At 41.3% G+C, this 18,365-nt stretch overlaps 1 protein-coding gene across 1 annotated transcript in view; it reads right to left on the bottom strand.

The window, feature by feature from the left end:
* Positions 1 to 2,909: 2,909 nt before the first annotated feature.
* Positions 2,910 to 18,365, bottom strand: part of nfxl1 (nuclear transcription factor, X-box binding-like 1) — a 25,107-nt gene continuing 9,651 nt past the window's right edge. Inside the window, exons 14-25 of the mRNA XM_044341955.1 lie at positions 17,370 to 17,460; positions 13,737 to 13,857; positions 12,848 to 13,004; positions 11,988 to 12,079; positions 10,285 to 10,306; positions 9,653 to 9,775; positions 8,492 to 8,646; positions 8,138 to 8,207; positions 5,234 to 5,338; positions 4,932 to 5,012; positions 4,394 to 4,447; positions 2,910 to 3,665 (exon numbers count right to left, since the gene is read on the bottom strand). Of these exons, the coding sequence (XP_044197890.1) occupies positions 3,471 to 3,665; positions 4,394 to 4,447; positions 4,932 to 5,012; positions 5,234 to 5,338; positions 8,138 to 8,207; positions 8,492 to 8,646; positions 9,653 to 9,775; positions 10,285 to 10,306; positions 11,988 to 12,079; positions 12,848 to 13,004; positions 13,737 to 13,857; positions 17,370 to 17,460 (1,266 nt within the window). The 3' untranslated portion in view covers positions 2,910 to 3,470. The remainder of the gene's footprint in view (positions 3,666 to 4,393; positions 4,448 to 4,931; positions 5,013 to 5,233; positions 5,339 to 8,137; positions 8,208 to 8,491; positions 8,647 to 9,652; positions 9,776 to 10,284; positions 10,307 to 11,987; positions 12,080 to 12,847; positions 13,005 to 13,736; positions 13,858 to 17,369; positions 17,461 to 18,365) is intronic.

Below are 18,365 nucleotides of genomic sequence, written 5' to 3'. Positions count from 1 at the left end.
AACAGCTGAGTGTGTTTGAGTTTAACACCTTCTGACGTTTTGTTTGGTCCGTTTAAAGGACGAGTTCATAGTTTTCAAGTCAAATGAACAGTGAAACATGTTTTTTCTTGTTGTCATTGTTCCTCCTCTTGAAAAACTGAACTGTAGCCAGAAAATTCACAACTTTAAATATTATTTGTGCACCAGGATTATTCATCAATTGGTTTCACTGCTCACCATCGATATGTCTGCCTTTCCCACCAGAAACACGGAGCCTGTGGTTGATTATTTCTTTCTCAACAGGTGATTCATATAAACATTTGCAGCTCATTCATAGAAAATTTGTGAACCTGTCCTAGAAGGCAGTGGTTCTCAAAGTGGGGTCCAGGGACCCCCAGGGGTCCTTGAGGGAGCTCCAGGGGTCCCCAGGAAAAAGGGGAGTGATTTATTTTGACTATAATTCCATCATAAGTAACACAGTGACTGAATGTGTGAATGTTTTGTTCATGAGTTTCATACACTTTCTGTAATAAAGCATCTAAAAGGCAAAAATCTTATCAGTCGGGTTTGTGTCAGTTTAGGGTCATTAAGGTGAAACGGTTTGAGAAGCACGGCTTTGTGATTTTGAGCTGTCAGAGCTGAAAGCTGATGATGACAGAAACGTGGCGACGTCTTTGGTCGTCAGTCGTGTGGTATCGCGTAAAAAAACAGCAGAAACCCTGAAAATTTGATAAACCTTGAAAATTTGCTTAAAAGTTTTTACACTTGGCTGAGCAGGAAAGTTGGCGCATCAAGAAAAGCAAAAATGGAAACAGACTTAATGACATTTATCACATTTGCTGTATTTAGATAAAAAACAAAACTCAACTAAAAGCGAGTTGAGGTGACTCAGTTGTCATGAGTTTGTTACTTTGGTCATGTGATCACAGGCAGTCGTAAACAAACTCCATCCGCTCATGAAGCTTCAGTTGAAAGCTCCAGAAAAAGTAAGTACTATTACTATTTCAAAAGTCAAGACTAGACTTTGAAACTTTTTTGTTCTTCTGAGCATGTAGCAGCTAACTGTCAGAGACTTTGGTGATTCCTGTTTGTTGCTGCAGGTAGAAACCAGTGAAACCAGTGAAAGGACTGGTTTTATAAGTAATTTCTATTATAAATCATTATTTTCTCTGTAGACAGTTATGGAGGAATAGCGCCCTCTGTCTGTTCACAGCTGTAAACACATCCAAACGCAGAGTAAAGAGGATTATTGTAACTGTACTGATGTCTGAATCTTCCATTAAATGGAACAATAAACCTTTATATTCATCTGGGCTACAGTGATAATAAATAATTCAACAATTAATAATTCAAATAATTTTATTTTTTAAATGTTTGGAAAAAAAAGAAAAATTAAACTTTATGTCCAAATAAAAAGAATTTTTCTTTCTAATGGATCCCTCTGAGGAGTTTTTCACATCATCAGTCTTATTTTTGAACCTGTCAGAAAAAGCTCTGCTTACCTTAAAGGACCAGTTTGACATTTTGGTAAATACCGTTCTTCACTTTCTTACAGAGTTAGGTGAGAAGATTCATAGCACTCTCATGTCTGTACGCTGTGGCTACAGCCAGAAGCTAGTTAGCTTAGCTTAGCATAAAGACTGGCACTAAGACCACACTAAACCTAAATGTGTTGCTTTAACACTCCTGTGTACAGATCATAAACAAACAAGATACAACAAGATAATCAGTGAGCTTTTTGTTACCGTTGGACAAAGCCAGGCTAGCTCCTGCCTTTATGCTAAGCTAAGCTAACTGGCTGCTGGCTGTAGCTTCGTACTGTACAGACATGAGGTATCAACTCTTCCCCAGATAAGCACATTTCCCAAAAGGTTGAACTATTTCTTTAAATATCAGTATCAGAACTTTCTTCTGCAGGTTTTGAACCAAAAAATTAATTTTGCACCTCAACAAACATGAAAACATCAAGAAGAATATTGAAGGCAAATTACATGAGAAGACATTTTGTTACGGATGTAAACAAACATTTAACAGCGTCAGAAAACAAGAACTCAGATGAAGTTGTTATCTTATGGAGCGTTCACAGCAAACACAAAGCTCATTTTTCCACACAGTGAGATTACAAATTTAATGCAAAGACGCAAATTTGCGAAATTCACAACACAAATAATGCAAATTTCACGTGCGGTCATGATGGCGAGCAGGCTGAGACATCACTGCGATGTTAAATCCTGTAATCAAACTTGTGTGAGTAACACAAAATTCACCTTGTGATCGGTGTGAACACGCCATTAGTCTCTGTATGAAGTCTTTTACTTAAAGGGACAGTGCTCAGTCCGCTGGTGGGTGTGGCTACAACAGGTGGGCGTGGCTACACTTTGGCTTACATTTACATCACTGACATTGAGCCACATTAAACTAAAATATTCCAGTTTTCAGTGAATTTCTTCCTGTGTGTGCATCAAACACCAACAAGACAGAGACTGAAACCAGATTATATTCTAATTAAAACCATTATGAAGTGAATTTGAGTCACATAATAATTATAAGAAAACTGCGGCTGATGACTCCACCTCATGTTTGCATGAAACAAGACAAGAAGCCCATTTACACTCCGGATTTCAAGTATCTCATAAGACTCATTTGTTTACATTTAAACACAAAGTGCGATCGGCGTGACTGAAGTTAACAGGTTACAGTGTTTTGGTGTCTAATAAACCTTTAATCTCTTACTCTAACTGGACTTCCTGGATCGTATTTCCTTATCTCACATACAGAGCTGCAACAATTAGTCGATTAATCGATTAGTTGTCAACTATTTTTTGACAATCAATTCATCGTTTTGAATCATTTTTAAGGAAAAAAAGTCCAAATTCTCTGATTCCAGCTTCCTAAATGTGAATATCTTCTGGTTTCTTTAGTCTCTTTGACAGTAACATTTTTCACCCTTTTCTAACATTTTATAGATCAAACGTCTAATTGATTAACCAAGAAAATAATCGACAGATTAATCGATAATGAAGTTGCAGCCCTCTGTGCTGTTTGAACACTGATGAACACCATTTATCATCATTTTAACAGACGTACAGTAGTTACAGATGTGAGGAGTAAAGAGACATTTACATCTTTTTAACATGTCTGAAAGCTTCTTTACACTGTTTGAATATCTGACAGCCGATCAGACACGTGAAATGTAGAAGTGACAGACGTGAAACACACTGATGACTTGTGGAAATTTGTTAAATAACGAGAAAATGTGTGAAAGTCAAAGAGAAAGAGGAAAGTGTTGTTTGTTGGTACAGAGTCAGAAACTCAGGCATCATAGTGCTGAAGGCCAAATAAACTCCGAACAGCCGACAGGAAGAGACTAAACTACGATGACAGAAACAGACAAACATCATGAACAGAATGAGAAACTGAATAAAACAGAATCACAGAGCCGACAGACGCGACCGGAGGCAGCCGTGTGCTCGCTGTGTTCACGTGTTTGTTCACGGCGGAGTCAGCAGGTAGTAGGCGGCGGCGGACAGCAGAGCTCCGCCCACCGGCACAAGCACGTAGGCGGCGCACCTCCACCACCTCCCCCTCCTCCCCCGCTCATCATCCACCTCCTCCTTCCTCCCCCGCTTCTTACTCCTGCGACCTCCTCCTCGCTGCTGACGCTTCTCGAACGCCTCCAGCTCCTCCTGCAAACGTTCGTCACCGTTATTTAACGCCGAAATATTTAAACACTCGACTGTCAAAGTCGTGAAACGTTCCCTCAGGATTCAGACACACAAGTGCAGCTCGTTTGTCTGAATCCACCATCCAACTCTCTTCTCAGTATACGTTACATTAATTATATTTATTGATAGTTGAACCCTTAACATCCAACCTTTTTATAGAATTTTCGCCTATTTGGAAAATGGAAAAGCTTCTAACAGAAGAGCTGTGAGGCTGTGATGCATCTCTGAGGCTTCATTTGACAAGTGACATCTTCTAGTTTCTGGAGATGTGTTTGTTTATCATGCGGCTAAAACACAAATAAAACTACATCAGTTCAAATAAAGCTCAAAAAAAGTGTTTTTGGTCCTCGTCTATAATGAGTCATGTTTGAATAACAATATTTAGGACATGCTTTATGCCAGAACACCATAAACCTTCTACATCTTTTCAACCTGTATAAAGTTCCAGACCTCTAGGCCGAACCTTATGGGAGCACTGGTGTCCCCGAACCATCATCTCCAATTGGCCAAATTGCTTTGACTCATTACTGCGTGATGCTGCCGCCGGCGACAGGCTGGATGTTAAAGGGTTAAAGTAATATTTAATGATGCACTACTATGTTTCCTTGTTTATTTGTAAAGTCACTCAGCACTAGCATCATCATCATCATCATCATCATCATCATCATCATCATCGTCATCATACTGACCTGAAGCTTCTTCTGCTCTTCCTCCTGAGCTGCTTTCTGCTCCGCCTCCTTCATCTGAACACACACACACACACACACACACACACACACACACACACACACACACACACACACACACGCGGGGTGGTCAGAGTGAATCCAGGTGTGACTCTCAGACTACGTCGTAATTTTTTAAAACACATGAACAGTTTCCAGGTGGTTTTTAGTGAAACGCCTGAACGACGTGAAACAGACGAATCTTCAACTACAAAAACAAAACTGCATCTCAGCAAACAAACATCTGGCGAAGAGGACAGAAAACCTGCCGACTGAATCCTCCGGTCGCAACATCACATGACATAATCATCATAAATACTGGAGCTCATTTAAAATGTTTGATCACAGAGGAAGTTAAGAGGCCACATTTACACTCTCTGGAGGCTGAGTTAGTTTAGCGTTGTTCGCTCTCAGTGACTGTACAGATGTTACAGATGTTACAGGTGTTACAGGTGTTACAGGTGTTACAGGTGTTACAGGTGTTACAGGTGTGTTTGTGTACCTGGCTGACTTTCTTCTGCTGGTCTCTGCAGGCGTCGTCACACTGAACATCACACTGAGCCGCCAGAGAGCACAGGAACTCCTACACACACACATACACACACACACACACACACACACACATTTTCCCCATTAAACACACCAACTTAAAGAAATATGGAGGTCTAAAAGTGACTGATTAATCAACTATGTTATTTGAGTAAAAATTAAAGAGATAATAATCACACAACTTAACATCATCTTCATCAGACTCCAGATGTTTATTCTGATGTAAAAACAGCAGCTGGTGAACTTTTTTTTTACCTTCTTGATCCTCTTGCAGGGACATCGAAGCTTCACCTTGTGCTGACATTTCTCCTCACACACACCTGGATGACACATCTGCTTACAGCGATGACCACAGCTCAGCTACACACACACATACACACACACACACACACACACACACACACACACACACACACACACACAGAGGGAGAAAATAAACACCTTTCCATCACACTCGGATCAGTGAAGCAGGAGACATTTCCAAGAAACCATCAGACAACTGAACAGCTTCTGGTTTCTCTGAAAGAAAAATGTCTGAGTTACTGAGAACAAGAAATCATCTCTGATCAATAAATCTTTCCTGCTCAGTTTGATCAAAGCTCAATATCCAGCCAACACGACACATTCCAGACAGAAAGAGACAAAAGGTTAAATATACACCTGTTCAACTGCTCCTTAACGCAAATATCTCATCAGCCAATCACGTGGCAGCAATGATCGATACGATCTGCTGATGTTCAAACCGAGCATCAGCTTTGAACGTGGCGTGGTTGTTGGTGCCAGATGTGCTGGTCTGAGTATTTCAGTAACTGGTGATCTACTGGGATTTATGGAGAACGGTCTGAAAAACAGGAAACATCCAGTGAGCAGCAGCTCTCTGCCTGGTTGATGGCCGAGGTCAGAGGAGAACGGCCAGACTGGTTCAAGCTGAAGGCTCGTTACGACCGGCGAACGCAGAAGAGCATCTCTGAACACATTTAACCTTGAAGCAGATGAACGACAGCAGCAGAAGATCACACCGGGCGCCACTCCTGCAGGCTAAGAACAGGAAACGGAGTTGGACAATAGAAGATTGGAAAAACGTTTCCTGGTCTGATGAGTCTTCTGCTGCGACATTCAGATTGTCGGGTCAGAATTTGGCGTAAACATGAAAGCCTGGATCCGTCCTGCCTTTATGAACGACTCAGGACTGCTGCTGCTGCTGCTGGTGGTGTGATGGTGTAGAAGGTCTTCTTGGCAAACTTTGGGCCCTTTAGTACCAACTGAGCATCGTTTCATCGCCACAGCCTACCAGAGTACTGTTGGTGACCATGTATTTATCTTCTAATGGCTGCTGGAACCACGTCACACAGCTCGAATCATCTCAATCTGGTTTTTTGAACATGACAATGAGTTCACTGCACTCAGATGGTCTCCACAGTCACCAGATCTCAGTCCATTAGAGCACCTTTGGGATGTGGTGAAACAGGATATTCATATCTACAGCAGCAGCAGCAGCAGCAGCGTGATGTTATCATGTCAATATGGACCAAAACCTCTGAGGAACCTTGAATCTATGCCACAAAGATCTGAGGCAGTTCTGAAGGCAAAGGGGGTCCAACCTGTTCTAACAAGGTGTAGCTAATAAACAGGACAGTGAGCGTATTTAAATAGAAGCATAAACACTTTTCCTTTTCTAAACTTCTAATATTTTATTCTGGAAATGATGTTTAAAAAGTGCAGGTCGTCTTATGTTCACATCAGATCTTTCTGAATGGAAAATGTCTCCTACAGAGTGTTGCATTATGGGTTGTTGTAGCATTAATGTTGCTAGGCTAGCTAGTTTCTTCCAGTGTGTTTATAGTGTTTGTTAGTCCAGTTTAACCAGCAGGAGTTTCTGAAACGTGTTTTTCATCGTGATGACTGTGAGGTGAACAGCAGAAACACAGCGTTCACCTTGCAAAAGGAATCTACCAGGTTTGTGAGCTCGCATGTGATTGGCCGACGCAGCGTCATGCTGGATGCCGTTGCGTTGCGTTCTGGAGCTTTCTGCTGCTGCCTACATGAGTCTCATGTTTTAACGCTGTTGTTCATCATCTGCGACGTGTAAATGTCAGTTTTCTACACAGAGAAATAAAAAAGTGTCGTCCTGGTTTTAGTTCAACTCCAACCGCAGTACAGAGCGTCGCTCCTGATTGGCTGAAGAGTCGATCGAGAGCGTCAGAGTCGGAGCAGGAAACAGACGCTCTGTCACGTTGTCACAATGTGTTGCTCTGTGTGTAATTATGTAAAAAATATAAATGAAACGGCAAAAGTCACATGACAGCTTCCTTCGTTCCTCATGTTGACCGTCTTTGTTTCTGTTGTGGCCGTCACTGAGCTCCATCTACCCAGTCATCTGTTTGTTATTCTAGCTGTGTGTGTGTGTGTGTGTGTGTGTGTGTGTGTGTGTGTGTGTGTGTGTGTGTGTGTGTGTGTGTGTCGAGGCTTTTAGAGGCTTAAGTTACAGCAGACTATGAAAACAGTCTTCTGACACACTCACACACACTTCAAACAAACATTTAACTGTGTGTTCTTTCAAATATGTGTGTGTACAGTATGTGTTGTGTGTGTGTGTGTGTGTGTGTGTGTGTGTGTGTGTGTGTGTGTGTGTGTGTGTGTGTGTGTGTGTGTGTGTGTGTGTGTGTGTCAGTGCCAGTAAGTGTGACACAATGAAAAAGTGAAATCGTTTCCAGGTGAAAGTTACAACACAGCAGGACAGACTTTGTGTGTGTGTGTGTGTGTCGTCTGGCGCCAGAGAGCTAAATTGATTATCGCACAGAGCGAGCTGAATGGAAGGCATAGTGTTACTCCTGCAATGACACTGACGAGTATTGATTATTGATCAGGAAGGAAGAAAAACAGGAGAGAGAATGAGAGCGTTAGAGAGAGAGAAAGGAAGGAGGGAAAGTGTGAATTCCAACATTATCAGTGGAAAACAGTGTGACACACACACACACACACACACACACACACACACACACACACCCTCTAATGGGTGGCAGGTGACTCCACTTTCAAAGTCTGATAAACAAGTTCCCATGAAGCAACGGGGCCAAACTTGACAGCTCCATAGATGGAGAGAGAGATCTCAGGACTGAACAACGAGGACTGTGTGTGTGTGTGTGTGTGTGTGTTTACCTCTTTAGGACACTGGTTGTTGCAGGAGCCCAGCTCCACCTTTGTCTGTTCATCAGCTGATGTCATCTTCCTGCACAAACACAAAAATGATCAATCATTATCGACTCAATAAGTTCTTAATCAATACTGTCTAATCAATAATTGCATAATTGCACTAATAACATCTGACAAGGAGAGGAACAGCAACAACAGCAATAATCATTCAATCAGTGTGTAGCTGTGGAATTAGATGCTGTTGCCATGGAAATAACATGGAGGCATCTAAGTGATCCTGTTAATTGATCCACTTAATGATTTCAATTAACTGTGTGTGTGTGTGTGTGTGTGTGTGTGTGTGTGCATGTGTGTACTGACGTGCACTCCACGTAGAGCATGCTGATCTTGCAATGGCAGCGCTGGCGGATCATCTGGCTGCAGACGGGGCAGTTGCCGGGGTGACAGGGGCGGGGACAGGTGTGGGGGCACCCGGGGGGGCGGGGCTTAGCGCAGCCTTCTTCGCACACCTCACACTGCAGAGGGAGAGAGAGAGAAGGTCTTTTAGCATCTTTTAACATGTTGGAAATGTTCACTTTGACATGTTAACCCTCCACATTATGTTTTATGCCTGTAATTCATAAATAAATCTCATGAATAAGTCTTGTATTAAACTAGACTTTCTGTTATGAATCATCTCATAATGACTCTTAACATTAAAAGGGTTCATATTCTGCTTTTGGTGGTTTTCTGTTACTTATGTCCTTTCTGATGTCGGATGTTAAACATGGTCATAGTTCAGAAACTTGAGGTGAACGTATGTAGAAATGCTGCCTGCAAGTCAAAAGTCAGGGCTTCAACCTGCTCTGAACGCTTCGTTTGCGACGGTTTTTTCTACCTCGCTGACAAGCTGACGTCAGCTCGTGCCCATAAAGAGCCATCCGTTCCATGTTGCTAAGGTGGTTGCTAAGGTGTTTCCATGTGTTGTTCACTTTGTCCACTCTCATATTTCAGATCTGATTCAGCTCCAACATGTACGGATGGATTTCAGAAGCTGACCAATCAGAACAGAGTGGGCTCATCAGGAGGGCGGGGCCTTAAAGAGACAGGAGCTAAAACGGCCTGTTTCAGACAGAGGCTGAACTGAGGGGCTGCATAAAGGACCAGTAGAAGATAAATAAGGAGTTTTTAACTGGAAATCATGCAAAGATATTCCAGTAGAGCCCCAGAATATACATGTTGAGCTGGAAAAGCAGAATATGTGCAGAATATTTCCTTTCTAACATCAGGATTCAGGTTCAAGACTCAAGGCTCAAATAATCAGGATTTAAAAAGAGGAAAATAACAAAAAAAACCCACTAAAATACATAAACACTACAATAAATAGTGTAAAACACAAGGTAGAAATAAATAAATAAGCATTGCTTCTATAGCATCTGTGTAATGTTGCTACGTCTTGTTCATCTTAATGATGGCTGCTGGAACAAAGCTTTATATATACACTGCTTTGTTCTACACCTAACATCCTAACAAAGTCGTCACCTTGTTGCCGTCGGTAACCAGATGACACTCCCTGCTGCAGCTGTGGTTGCTACAGGCCAAAGGTCGTCCACAAGGTCGTTTACAGGAGAACCTCCCCTGACGATGACACGGCACCGGGCTCACCTGACAGACACACGGAGGATACAGCGCGGACGTCTTTAAAAACTGAAAAATGTTTCTTGACTCATCTGAAGGTGAACGAGCGTGTGTGTGTTGAATAAGAAGCGACTAAATGAGATGAAATGCAAGAAGGAATTATATGAGACGGAGAGACAGAGAAGGACAAACCAGACGAACAGAGACAGACGGAGGAAAGAGTGAATGAGGAGGAGGTCAAAAGGACAAACTAATAATGGACGACGTCTGGAATGAGAGAACAGGACGGAAAAGAAAACAGAGGACAGGAGGGAGAGAGGGAACGCTCCAAAGATAAAAAAGAGGAGTGGAGGAAGGAAGCGATAAATCTAAAAGACTAATATAGATACTTGTTAGTCTAGTGTCATGTGTGATTAAACAGCCCGGAAACGCTGGTTAACCCTGAGTTTTTAAGTCATAACTGGGTTTAATGAAGAAGACAAACATGAAAACACTGGAGAGAAGAAGATGGAGGGTGAAAGACAAACGGTTCTCACCTCGTGTTCTCCAAAACAAGACCTGCAAGACAAACGCAGACAGACTTTACTTTCCCATTTTACTTCCATTCATATTAATTAAAGCAATGTGAAAACCTACCATTCACTTCCAGTCATCACAGTCACGTCAAATCCTTCACCCCACTTCCTGTCACTCATTCAACGAGTGACAGGAAGTCTTCTCTCTGCTGAGTGCAACTGCAAGGACCTATCATTGACTTCTACTAATAAAATTCACCTTGATTCACTCCGTTTTCTTCAATTCACACATTCCAATCACTTTTTTTTTTCCATTTTCGTCCATTCAGATTAATTCAATCTAAAAATCATCTTTTTGCTGACTGAAACCGACCACAATGACTTCGATTAATTGCCTGTACTTCCATTAACGTCCATCCACATTAATCAGATCTAAACTTCTTCTCTCTACTGACTGCAAATGTGAAATCCTACCGTTTACTTCCACTCATCACATTCACTTCATATCACTGACACTACTGCCAGTCAATTTATTAATTTCACTTCTGTTTGATCCATTTACTTCAATCCACATGATTTAAATCTAAACATCATCTCTCTGCTGACTGCAACTTAATGAAAACCTTCCATTGACTTCTACTCATCACGTTCACCTTTATTCATTCATATTTCCACTTAACGCAAGAAAAAGCAAAAAAATGCACAGTTTTTCACGTTTTAATGTCTGAATGCAAATAGCTTCAATAACCAAAGTGATGATTTAATTCTGTTGATATCTGATCCAGAAACCATGAAATCTGAGCCAACATCTACTTTCAGTGATTGACAGTTTTCAAAGTCACTTCTGCAGACAGAAGCCAGGTTTCCATCCAATTTTAGTGCACATTTTAACTGATTTTCCAGAATATAGGCAAAGGAAAACTTGAATAAATGCTTATTTCCATCGACTACTGCTGTGAATATTTAGAGATAAATAGCAGGTGGCGCTAATTCCTGCAGTCAGAGCTCAAATATGACATTTCTGTTTATAATGTATTCATTTGAGAAATGTTACAGTCTCCTCATTGCGCCACACAGATCTGATATGAAGTTTTTGTCTCTTCAGCTTCCACCGAAGAGACGAAAACTTAATGTACTTAGTGTAAAACTTTTATGCGATATTTCCAGACTTTTTCTGATTTTATTGAATTCTTATTAGTGTCCAGTCAGTGTTTTTCTTTGTACAAATTGAAAATACAAATAAAAACAGATGTTGGAAACACACCTACAGCGTAGTCAGAACTCGACTACTGAGGTCTGCACACAGAACTACTTCCAAGTCAAGCAAAAACACACTCAACAGCATCAGTCATGTTTGTGGCTGTTGGCCCGAGTATCTTCAACACAGAGCTGCAGGCTGCTGGCACATTCAACTGTTATGCACACACACAGCTTGCAAAGTGTTTTTTTAATCTCAGGTCTAATGATCCATGACAGGGCCTGCACCGGTAATGTGTGTATTTGTGTAGTGTGTGTATGTATGTGTGTGTGTGTGTCTGGGTACCACATGGTGAAAACAAAGAACATTCATTTTTATTTTTCAACAGACTAACTGACAGCAAGACTCAAACCTCCAGTTTATGTGTTAACTAACCTGTTTTGTAGATTAATATACTGAATTTTAAACTCTTCTTCAGTCTCTAGTTTAATATAATTTATTCTAATAGTGTGTGTGTGTGACCTACGTTGGTATTGGTACTTGACATGGTGGACAGGGCAGAGCTTTCTTCACAAACGCTGGTTCAGACGGCTGTTCCCATGGACCAGCTAACTGCACCTAACACACACACACACAAAGAAAACATTCAGAGGTTTTCCAAACATCATTTATTCTGTTTGGCAGATTTCCTCTGATAGGAAACAGGAAATCACTTTATATAACTGACACACAACTGTTGGGATCTGACCAGTCTGATGGTCTTACTTGCTGGGATTTAACCAGTTTGATGGTCTTACTTGTTGGGATCTGACCGGTCTGATGGTCTAACTTGTTGGAATCTGACCAGTCTTACTGGTTGGGATCTGACCAGTCTGATGGTCTAACTTGTTGGGATTTAACCAGTCTGATGGTCTTACTTGTTGGGATTTAAAACTTGTTGGGATCTGACCAGTCTTACTTGTTGGGATCTGACCAGTCTGATGGTCTTACTTGTTGGGATTTAACCAGTTTGATGGTCTTACTTGTTGGGATCTGACCAGTCTGATGGTCTAACTTGTTGGAATCTGACCAGTCTTACTGGTTAGGATCTGACCAGTCTGATGGTCTTACTTGTTGGGATCTGACCAGTCTGATGGTCTTACTTGTTGGGATTTGACCAGTCTGATGGTCTTACCGGTTGGGATTTGACCAGTCTGATGGTCTTACTTGTTGGGATCTAACCAGTCTGATGGTCTTGTTGGGATCTGACCAGTCTCACTTGTTAGGATCTAACCAGTCTGATGGTCTTACTTATTGGGATCTGACCAGTGTGATGGTCTTACTTGTTGGGATCTGACCAGTGTGATGGTCTAACTTGTTGGGATCTGACCAGTCTGATGGTCTTACCGGTTGGGATTTGACCAGCACCAGGTCATGGCAGGGCTGTGGACAGGTGTGGCTGCACTTGGGCAGTGACAGCAGACAAGTCTGTCTGCAGGGGGGACAGGTCCCGGGGTGGCAACGGTGACTCTCTCTGGTCGGGTGGTGGCAGGATGGAGGACACCTGAGGAGACAACAAGGTGCTTTTGTCAGAAGCTTAGCGGTCCCTTCAGGATTTTGCAGAGTTTTCTGTAATTATTGCGGCCAAAAAGGTTTGATTTTACAGAGGCTTTTCTACAATTTGTGAGGTTTATGTGCTTTTTGCAGTAAAATTGCGGAAATTGGAAAAAATTCAAAGCAAAGTAAAATACCATGGGCTTAAAGTTAAAGAAAATACTGCACTTGAGTTCCTTTTATAAGCCTTTATTAAATAAACGTTCAGCTCAACATTAGCACCAAATAAAGTCAGTCAATTATGCTTTTAAAATTAAATCCATGAACATAAAAATATAATTTCATTTCCAAAGCGCCCAATTTTATGTTGGACACAACATTAGCTTGTATTCTTCTGACTAACTGAATCAAACCTCATTTGAGAACAGTTTTGCTCGTCTATGACATCATATTTGTTGGCAGATGAGATTTGTCCATCTTCCACCTGAATGTACCTGAATCCTTGCTGAACGCTGCGATGACGTCAGTTACCACCACACCAAATGCCACAATTGGTCAGTTCATGCAGAAAAGTTGCATTACTTTCGCGAAATTGCAGCAGAGAGATTTCCTGGACTGACTGGCTCATTAGTATTACAATTCTGACCAATAAGGAACTGGTACCCATCCCTTATTTAGACAGGTGATGGTCACGAGTGTGGTTCTCCATGTATGAAACAGTGTAAACAGGAAGTGTGTGTACCTGCAGGGCTCTTTGCAGCGAGGCGGCTTGGTGCTCCTCTCTCGTCCACACGGGACAGTCAAGAAGGTGGAACCACATGTACACCTGACGTCCACTGTCTCTGGACAGGGATAACAACTACCTGAGAGAAAGACAGAGAGAGACAGATGAGTGTGTATCTGTAGTTTGTCAGTCGACACCGTCTCTGAGTCCCATTAACATAACACACTGAGTACGTGCCAGCAGATAACACTGTTATCGTCTGTGTGTCACAGTGTGAAGACTCTCAGTCATTTAAATATGGTAGGATTCATAGAGGTACTGACTCAAAATACCAAAAGTATGACCGACTGGTGAAGACTGTAACACATGTTGGGTCATTCATACGTTGGGTAACATTAACAAGGTTTAACAGACATTTCCAGTAACAAATCTCAGTGTGGTTCCACTACAAACTGGTAAAATCAGCTCTCTGTAGTTCAGCAGAGACAAGACAAAAGACAAAACTACAATAAACTACATTTGTAGTGCAACATATAATCAAATGGCTTCAATTTATTTTTAACAAGACTTTTGAGGTTGGAAAAAAATGTAAATTTAAGTTTGGAAATTTTGACTTGAAGATTTTAGAGCTTTGTCAAGTAAATGTATTTTCTTCATTAAATTCTTAAAACTTTGTCAGGAATTGTTCAAATGCGCATTAGGAATCATTTCACAGTATCTGTGTGGATAAAAACCAAATGTAAACAGACTGAGTGAATAAATGATGGCGTAACATGAATCATGTGACTTAAACGTCACTGAAGAGCTTAAAAACATCAGATCTGTGTGGAGCGATGAGGAGGAGACTGTAACCTTCCTCACATCGATACATGAAACTAACAGAAATGTCATATTTCCATCATGTTTTCCATCATTTGAGTTTTGACTGCCGCTTATTTAATGACGTCATCTCGTTGTGTCCTCTTCCTCTGCAACAGTTAAACGGCATCATGGAGAATTAGCGCCACCTGCTGTTTATCTCTATATGTTTATATTTAATATTCACACAACAACAGTGGATGGAAACAAACATCTATTTGAATTTTAAAATTTGAGCCACATTTGGATGCAAATCGCCTTCAAGTGTTGCCGTTATGAACGAGTAGAAACATCTTCAGACATGGTCAGACGATGCAGCGAATACATGAATTCATTTTCACAGTGATGCTTCCTCTGTCTGATGTCTTTGTCCTGCTCATGGTAACAGCTGATCAAAGACTGGGTTACGTCTATATCTGTCAGAGAAAATCTATCATCCAGGAGAAATCAGGTTTCTCTTTTACATGATATTGAAGAAACAAACAACCCGAACGGAAAGTTTCCGATCACGCAGCTGCTCAAGAAGCTGTGAGCTTCTAGTGCTCTGATTGGTCCGTTTCCAGCAGCTTTCCGGAATAAAAATGTCATCATGAAACGTGAGATGGAAACTTTAATTCTGTAATCTGAATCTCTCTCACAAACACACACACACACACACACACACACACACACACACACACACAGGACATCGCATCACATTAGTGTCTGTCAGATTGGTTGCGATTGGTTGAGAGAGTCGCAGCTGGTGGAAGGTCAAAGATTAAATTCAGGAAATTTCTGACCCATAACACCTTCTGAAGTGTGTGTGTGTGTGTGTGTGTGTGTGTGTGTGTGTGTGTGTGTGTGTGTGTGTGTCAGTTAGTCCAGCTGACAACAGAAACACACTTTATCATGTGTGTTGGGAAAATGTTGACCTCTGCTTCCTGTCAAACATCATTAATCCCCTTTAACAAAGACACGTGTGTGTGTGTGTGTGTGTGTGTGTTTTGTTTACAGAACAACAGATAACTTTCTGCATCTATTATCATCCCCCCAGATTGGACGATAAAGGATAATTGATGCGTCCATCTGCCTCCTGATTGGCTGAATAGATTAAAGTTCATTTATTTGTGTGTCTGCATGCTGATTGGCTGCTCTGACCTTTCAGAGGGGGGAACAGATAGAAAATCGCACTGCTGTCAACACATCATCATTCACTCTGTGTGTGTGTGAATACTTTGGTATTTACTTCAGATGCAGAGCTGATCGCAGAATATTGATAATACTCTCTGAACTATAGTGTTAATAATGCATTTTAAACCATGTTATACAAATAAAAAGAGGCTGAAATAAATCAATAAAGTCACATCAAGACTTTTATTGATCTCCTTAATGTTCTTCAACATAGAAACACATAAGTGGTTTATTTTCTGACCATCAGAGTGAATTATTTACATTTAGTAACGTTGGTGGACGTCTCTTAATACTACAATACCCATGAGCCTCAGCTGCTGTTGATACAGAGAAAGAAACTATAGTAATTGATCTGATCCCAATCTGATGAGAAAGTGAAGTTTTATCAGGTTTCTACAAAGTTTAATCATTTGACAGAATTTGAAGCTCTGTGATTGGATGTTTCTTACTGAAATGCACCCTGGGAGTCGTAGTTAACTTCTCTCCTTCAGTTTTTATGTGTCCACAGGCTTGTACCTTTTTGACTTTATGATTGAGAAAAACCAGATATTTTCTATCATAGTTCTTCATCTTTTGTTCTGTTGTTGTTTCATGTTGTGAGTCACCTCACATTAATCAAGTTTACATCCACATACAGCGCAAAGTTTAATCAAATTTCCAGAAAATCACCAAAAGAAAATGCAGTGAATGGTTTTTCCCTCCATTCCAGCAGCAGTCAAATCTGAAACATATGTGTTTGTTTCATGTCTACATCTCAGGAACACTGTCAAGGCTGCAAAAACCTCAAAAAAGCATCTGTCACCAAGTTTGAAATGATTCCCAGTGAACATTTAAACAGAGTTTAAAGAATTTACATTCATAGTGTTGCACAAGTAGTGTTGTTCACAAGAAACGTGACAGAAGTAGTTTGTGTGGAGAATGAAATAAGGTGAGCTGTGAGCTGAGGGAGGGTAGATGTACCGCAGTAGTCGGTGTTACACGGAGTCGGGGCAAATAAGATTACATTACTTTCCTACCAACCCCGCCGTCATTTTGCTAATGCTAGAAACCCATTTAGTTCATTTTCACGTTAATCAAATAAAAAAAACTCTAATTTGTAACATAGTAAGTGTGTTATCTACGCTAGTTATAAACTGTCTGCTCTGTGACCGTCTGCAGTAGCAGCGTCGCAGCGGAGCAGCAGAGTGACACGTCTGTCCTCTCTCCTGCTCCCTGCTGTAAACACACGTAGCCATTAGCGAGCAGCTGCTCTCGTGTCTCCGGGTGTCTCGGTGCTTGTTAACAGCAGAAACTCCTCTCCCGCTCTCTGCCTGCTCTCAGTGAGTGAATCTCTCTCCGGATGGCAGGTGGGTCGCTCTGGATCTGGTTCTAAAACCTCTTTGTACAGTCGGAGCCAGAGGACGACCCGCTGGCAGCAGCCTGAAGCCCGTCGCCACTAACTCTTAAATAAGGGGAAGATCTAAACTAAAAATCTAACGTTAAAGATCAAAGTAAGCGCTCTACAGATATTGTCCTACATTGTGATGAACAATAAAGTTTTTCTGATTCCGACTGTGAATATAATACGACCCCCATTCTTCCAAAAGTAAACCATTGTGTGTGTGTGTGTGTGTGTGTTACCTTGGTGACAGACGGAGGGGCATTTGTGGTTGCGACACCCGAGAGTTCGGCCGCAGCTCTGGTCACAGGGAGGGCAGTTACCAGGGCAACACTGAAAAACAAGGCATCATGGGAAACAGAGTTCAGACAAGGACAGGACAGACTCTGCCGCTCAAACTTCATTTCAGCTCAAACAAAAACAGCAGCAGATCAAAGCAGAGCAGCAAAACTTTTATTTTATTTTCAAACTATTTCTTTCAAAAGTTCCTGTCCTGATATCCTCCACAGCGAAGGATCACCTTCACTGACTGAGAGAGAAGCTTCCAGATTTACTTTAAAAAATACCATTAATTGTACCGAGTTCAAGCGAAAAACCTGAGAAAGTGACATTAAAAAAGAGTGAAAACAGTGCGTCTGATAACAGATACATCACAGGCAGCTCTCACCAAACTGTCAGTCAACCTTTTCCTATCAGATCAGACGCAGATCAGACGGCAGCACGCTGACATTTACAGCAACACACGACAACACAAACAGAAGCACAGAGACGTCACAGCTGTCAGACCGCGTTTAAGATTAAAGTAAACTAAATGCTAATGACTTGAAGATATTTGGATGTAAGACTGAATTCTTGGTCTTTCTCTGAGCAACATGTTGAGTGTTTCCCTGTTGAGCTGCAGGTGGAAGTATAGCAACAAAAAGAGGCACCAAAAAGACTGTAACGCTGAAAGATATCTACTTGATTTGACTCATTTGGACGCTGAAGTTTCATATTAGCTTCAGATAAACCTTTAAATACATTTTTGTCCTCCATCACTTCCATTGTAAGGTCATTATGAAGGGATCTAATGGTCAGTATGAACAGGAGGAATCATTACAGCAAGATAAACAGCTTTAATGTTCATTTGGGCTCCTGACTGCTGGTTTCCATAAAAGCTAAAATAAAAAGCTAACAAAATGATGATGATGATGATGATGATGATGATGATGATGATGATGATGATGATGATGATGATG

This window comes from Thunnus albacares, chromosome 22 (genome assembly GCF_914725855.1).
Source record: "Thunnus albacares chromosome 22, fThuAlb1.1, whole genome shotgun sequence".
Taxonomy (NCBI): Eukaryota; Metazoa; Chordata; class Actinopteri; order Scombriformes; family Scombridae; genus Thunnus; species Thunnus albacares.
The sequence above is the reverse complement of the archived record's forward strand: the minus strand, read 5'-3'. Positions and strand labels throughout refer to the sequence as shown.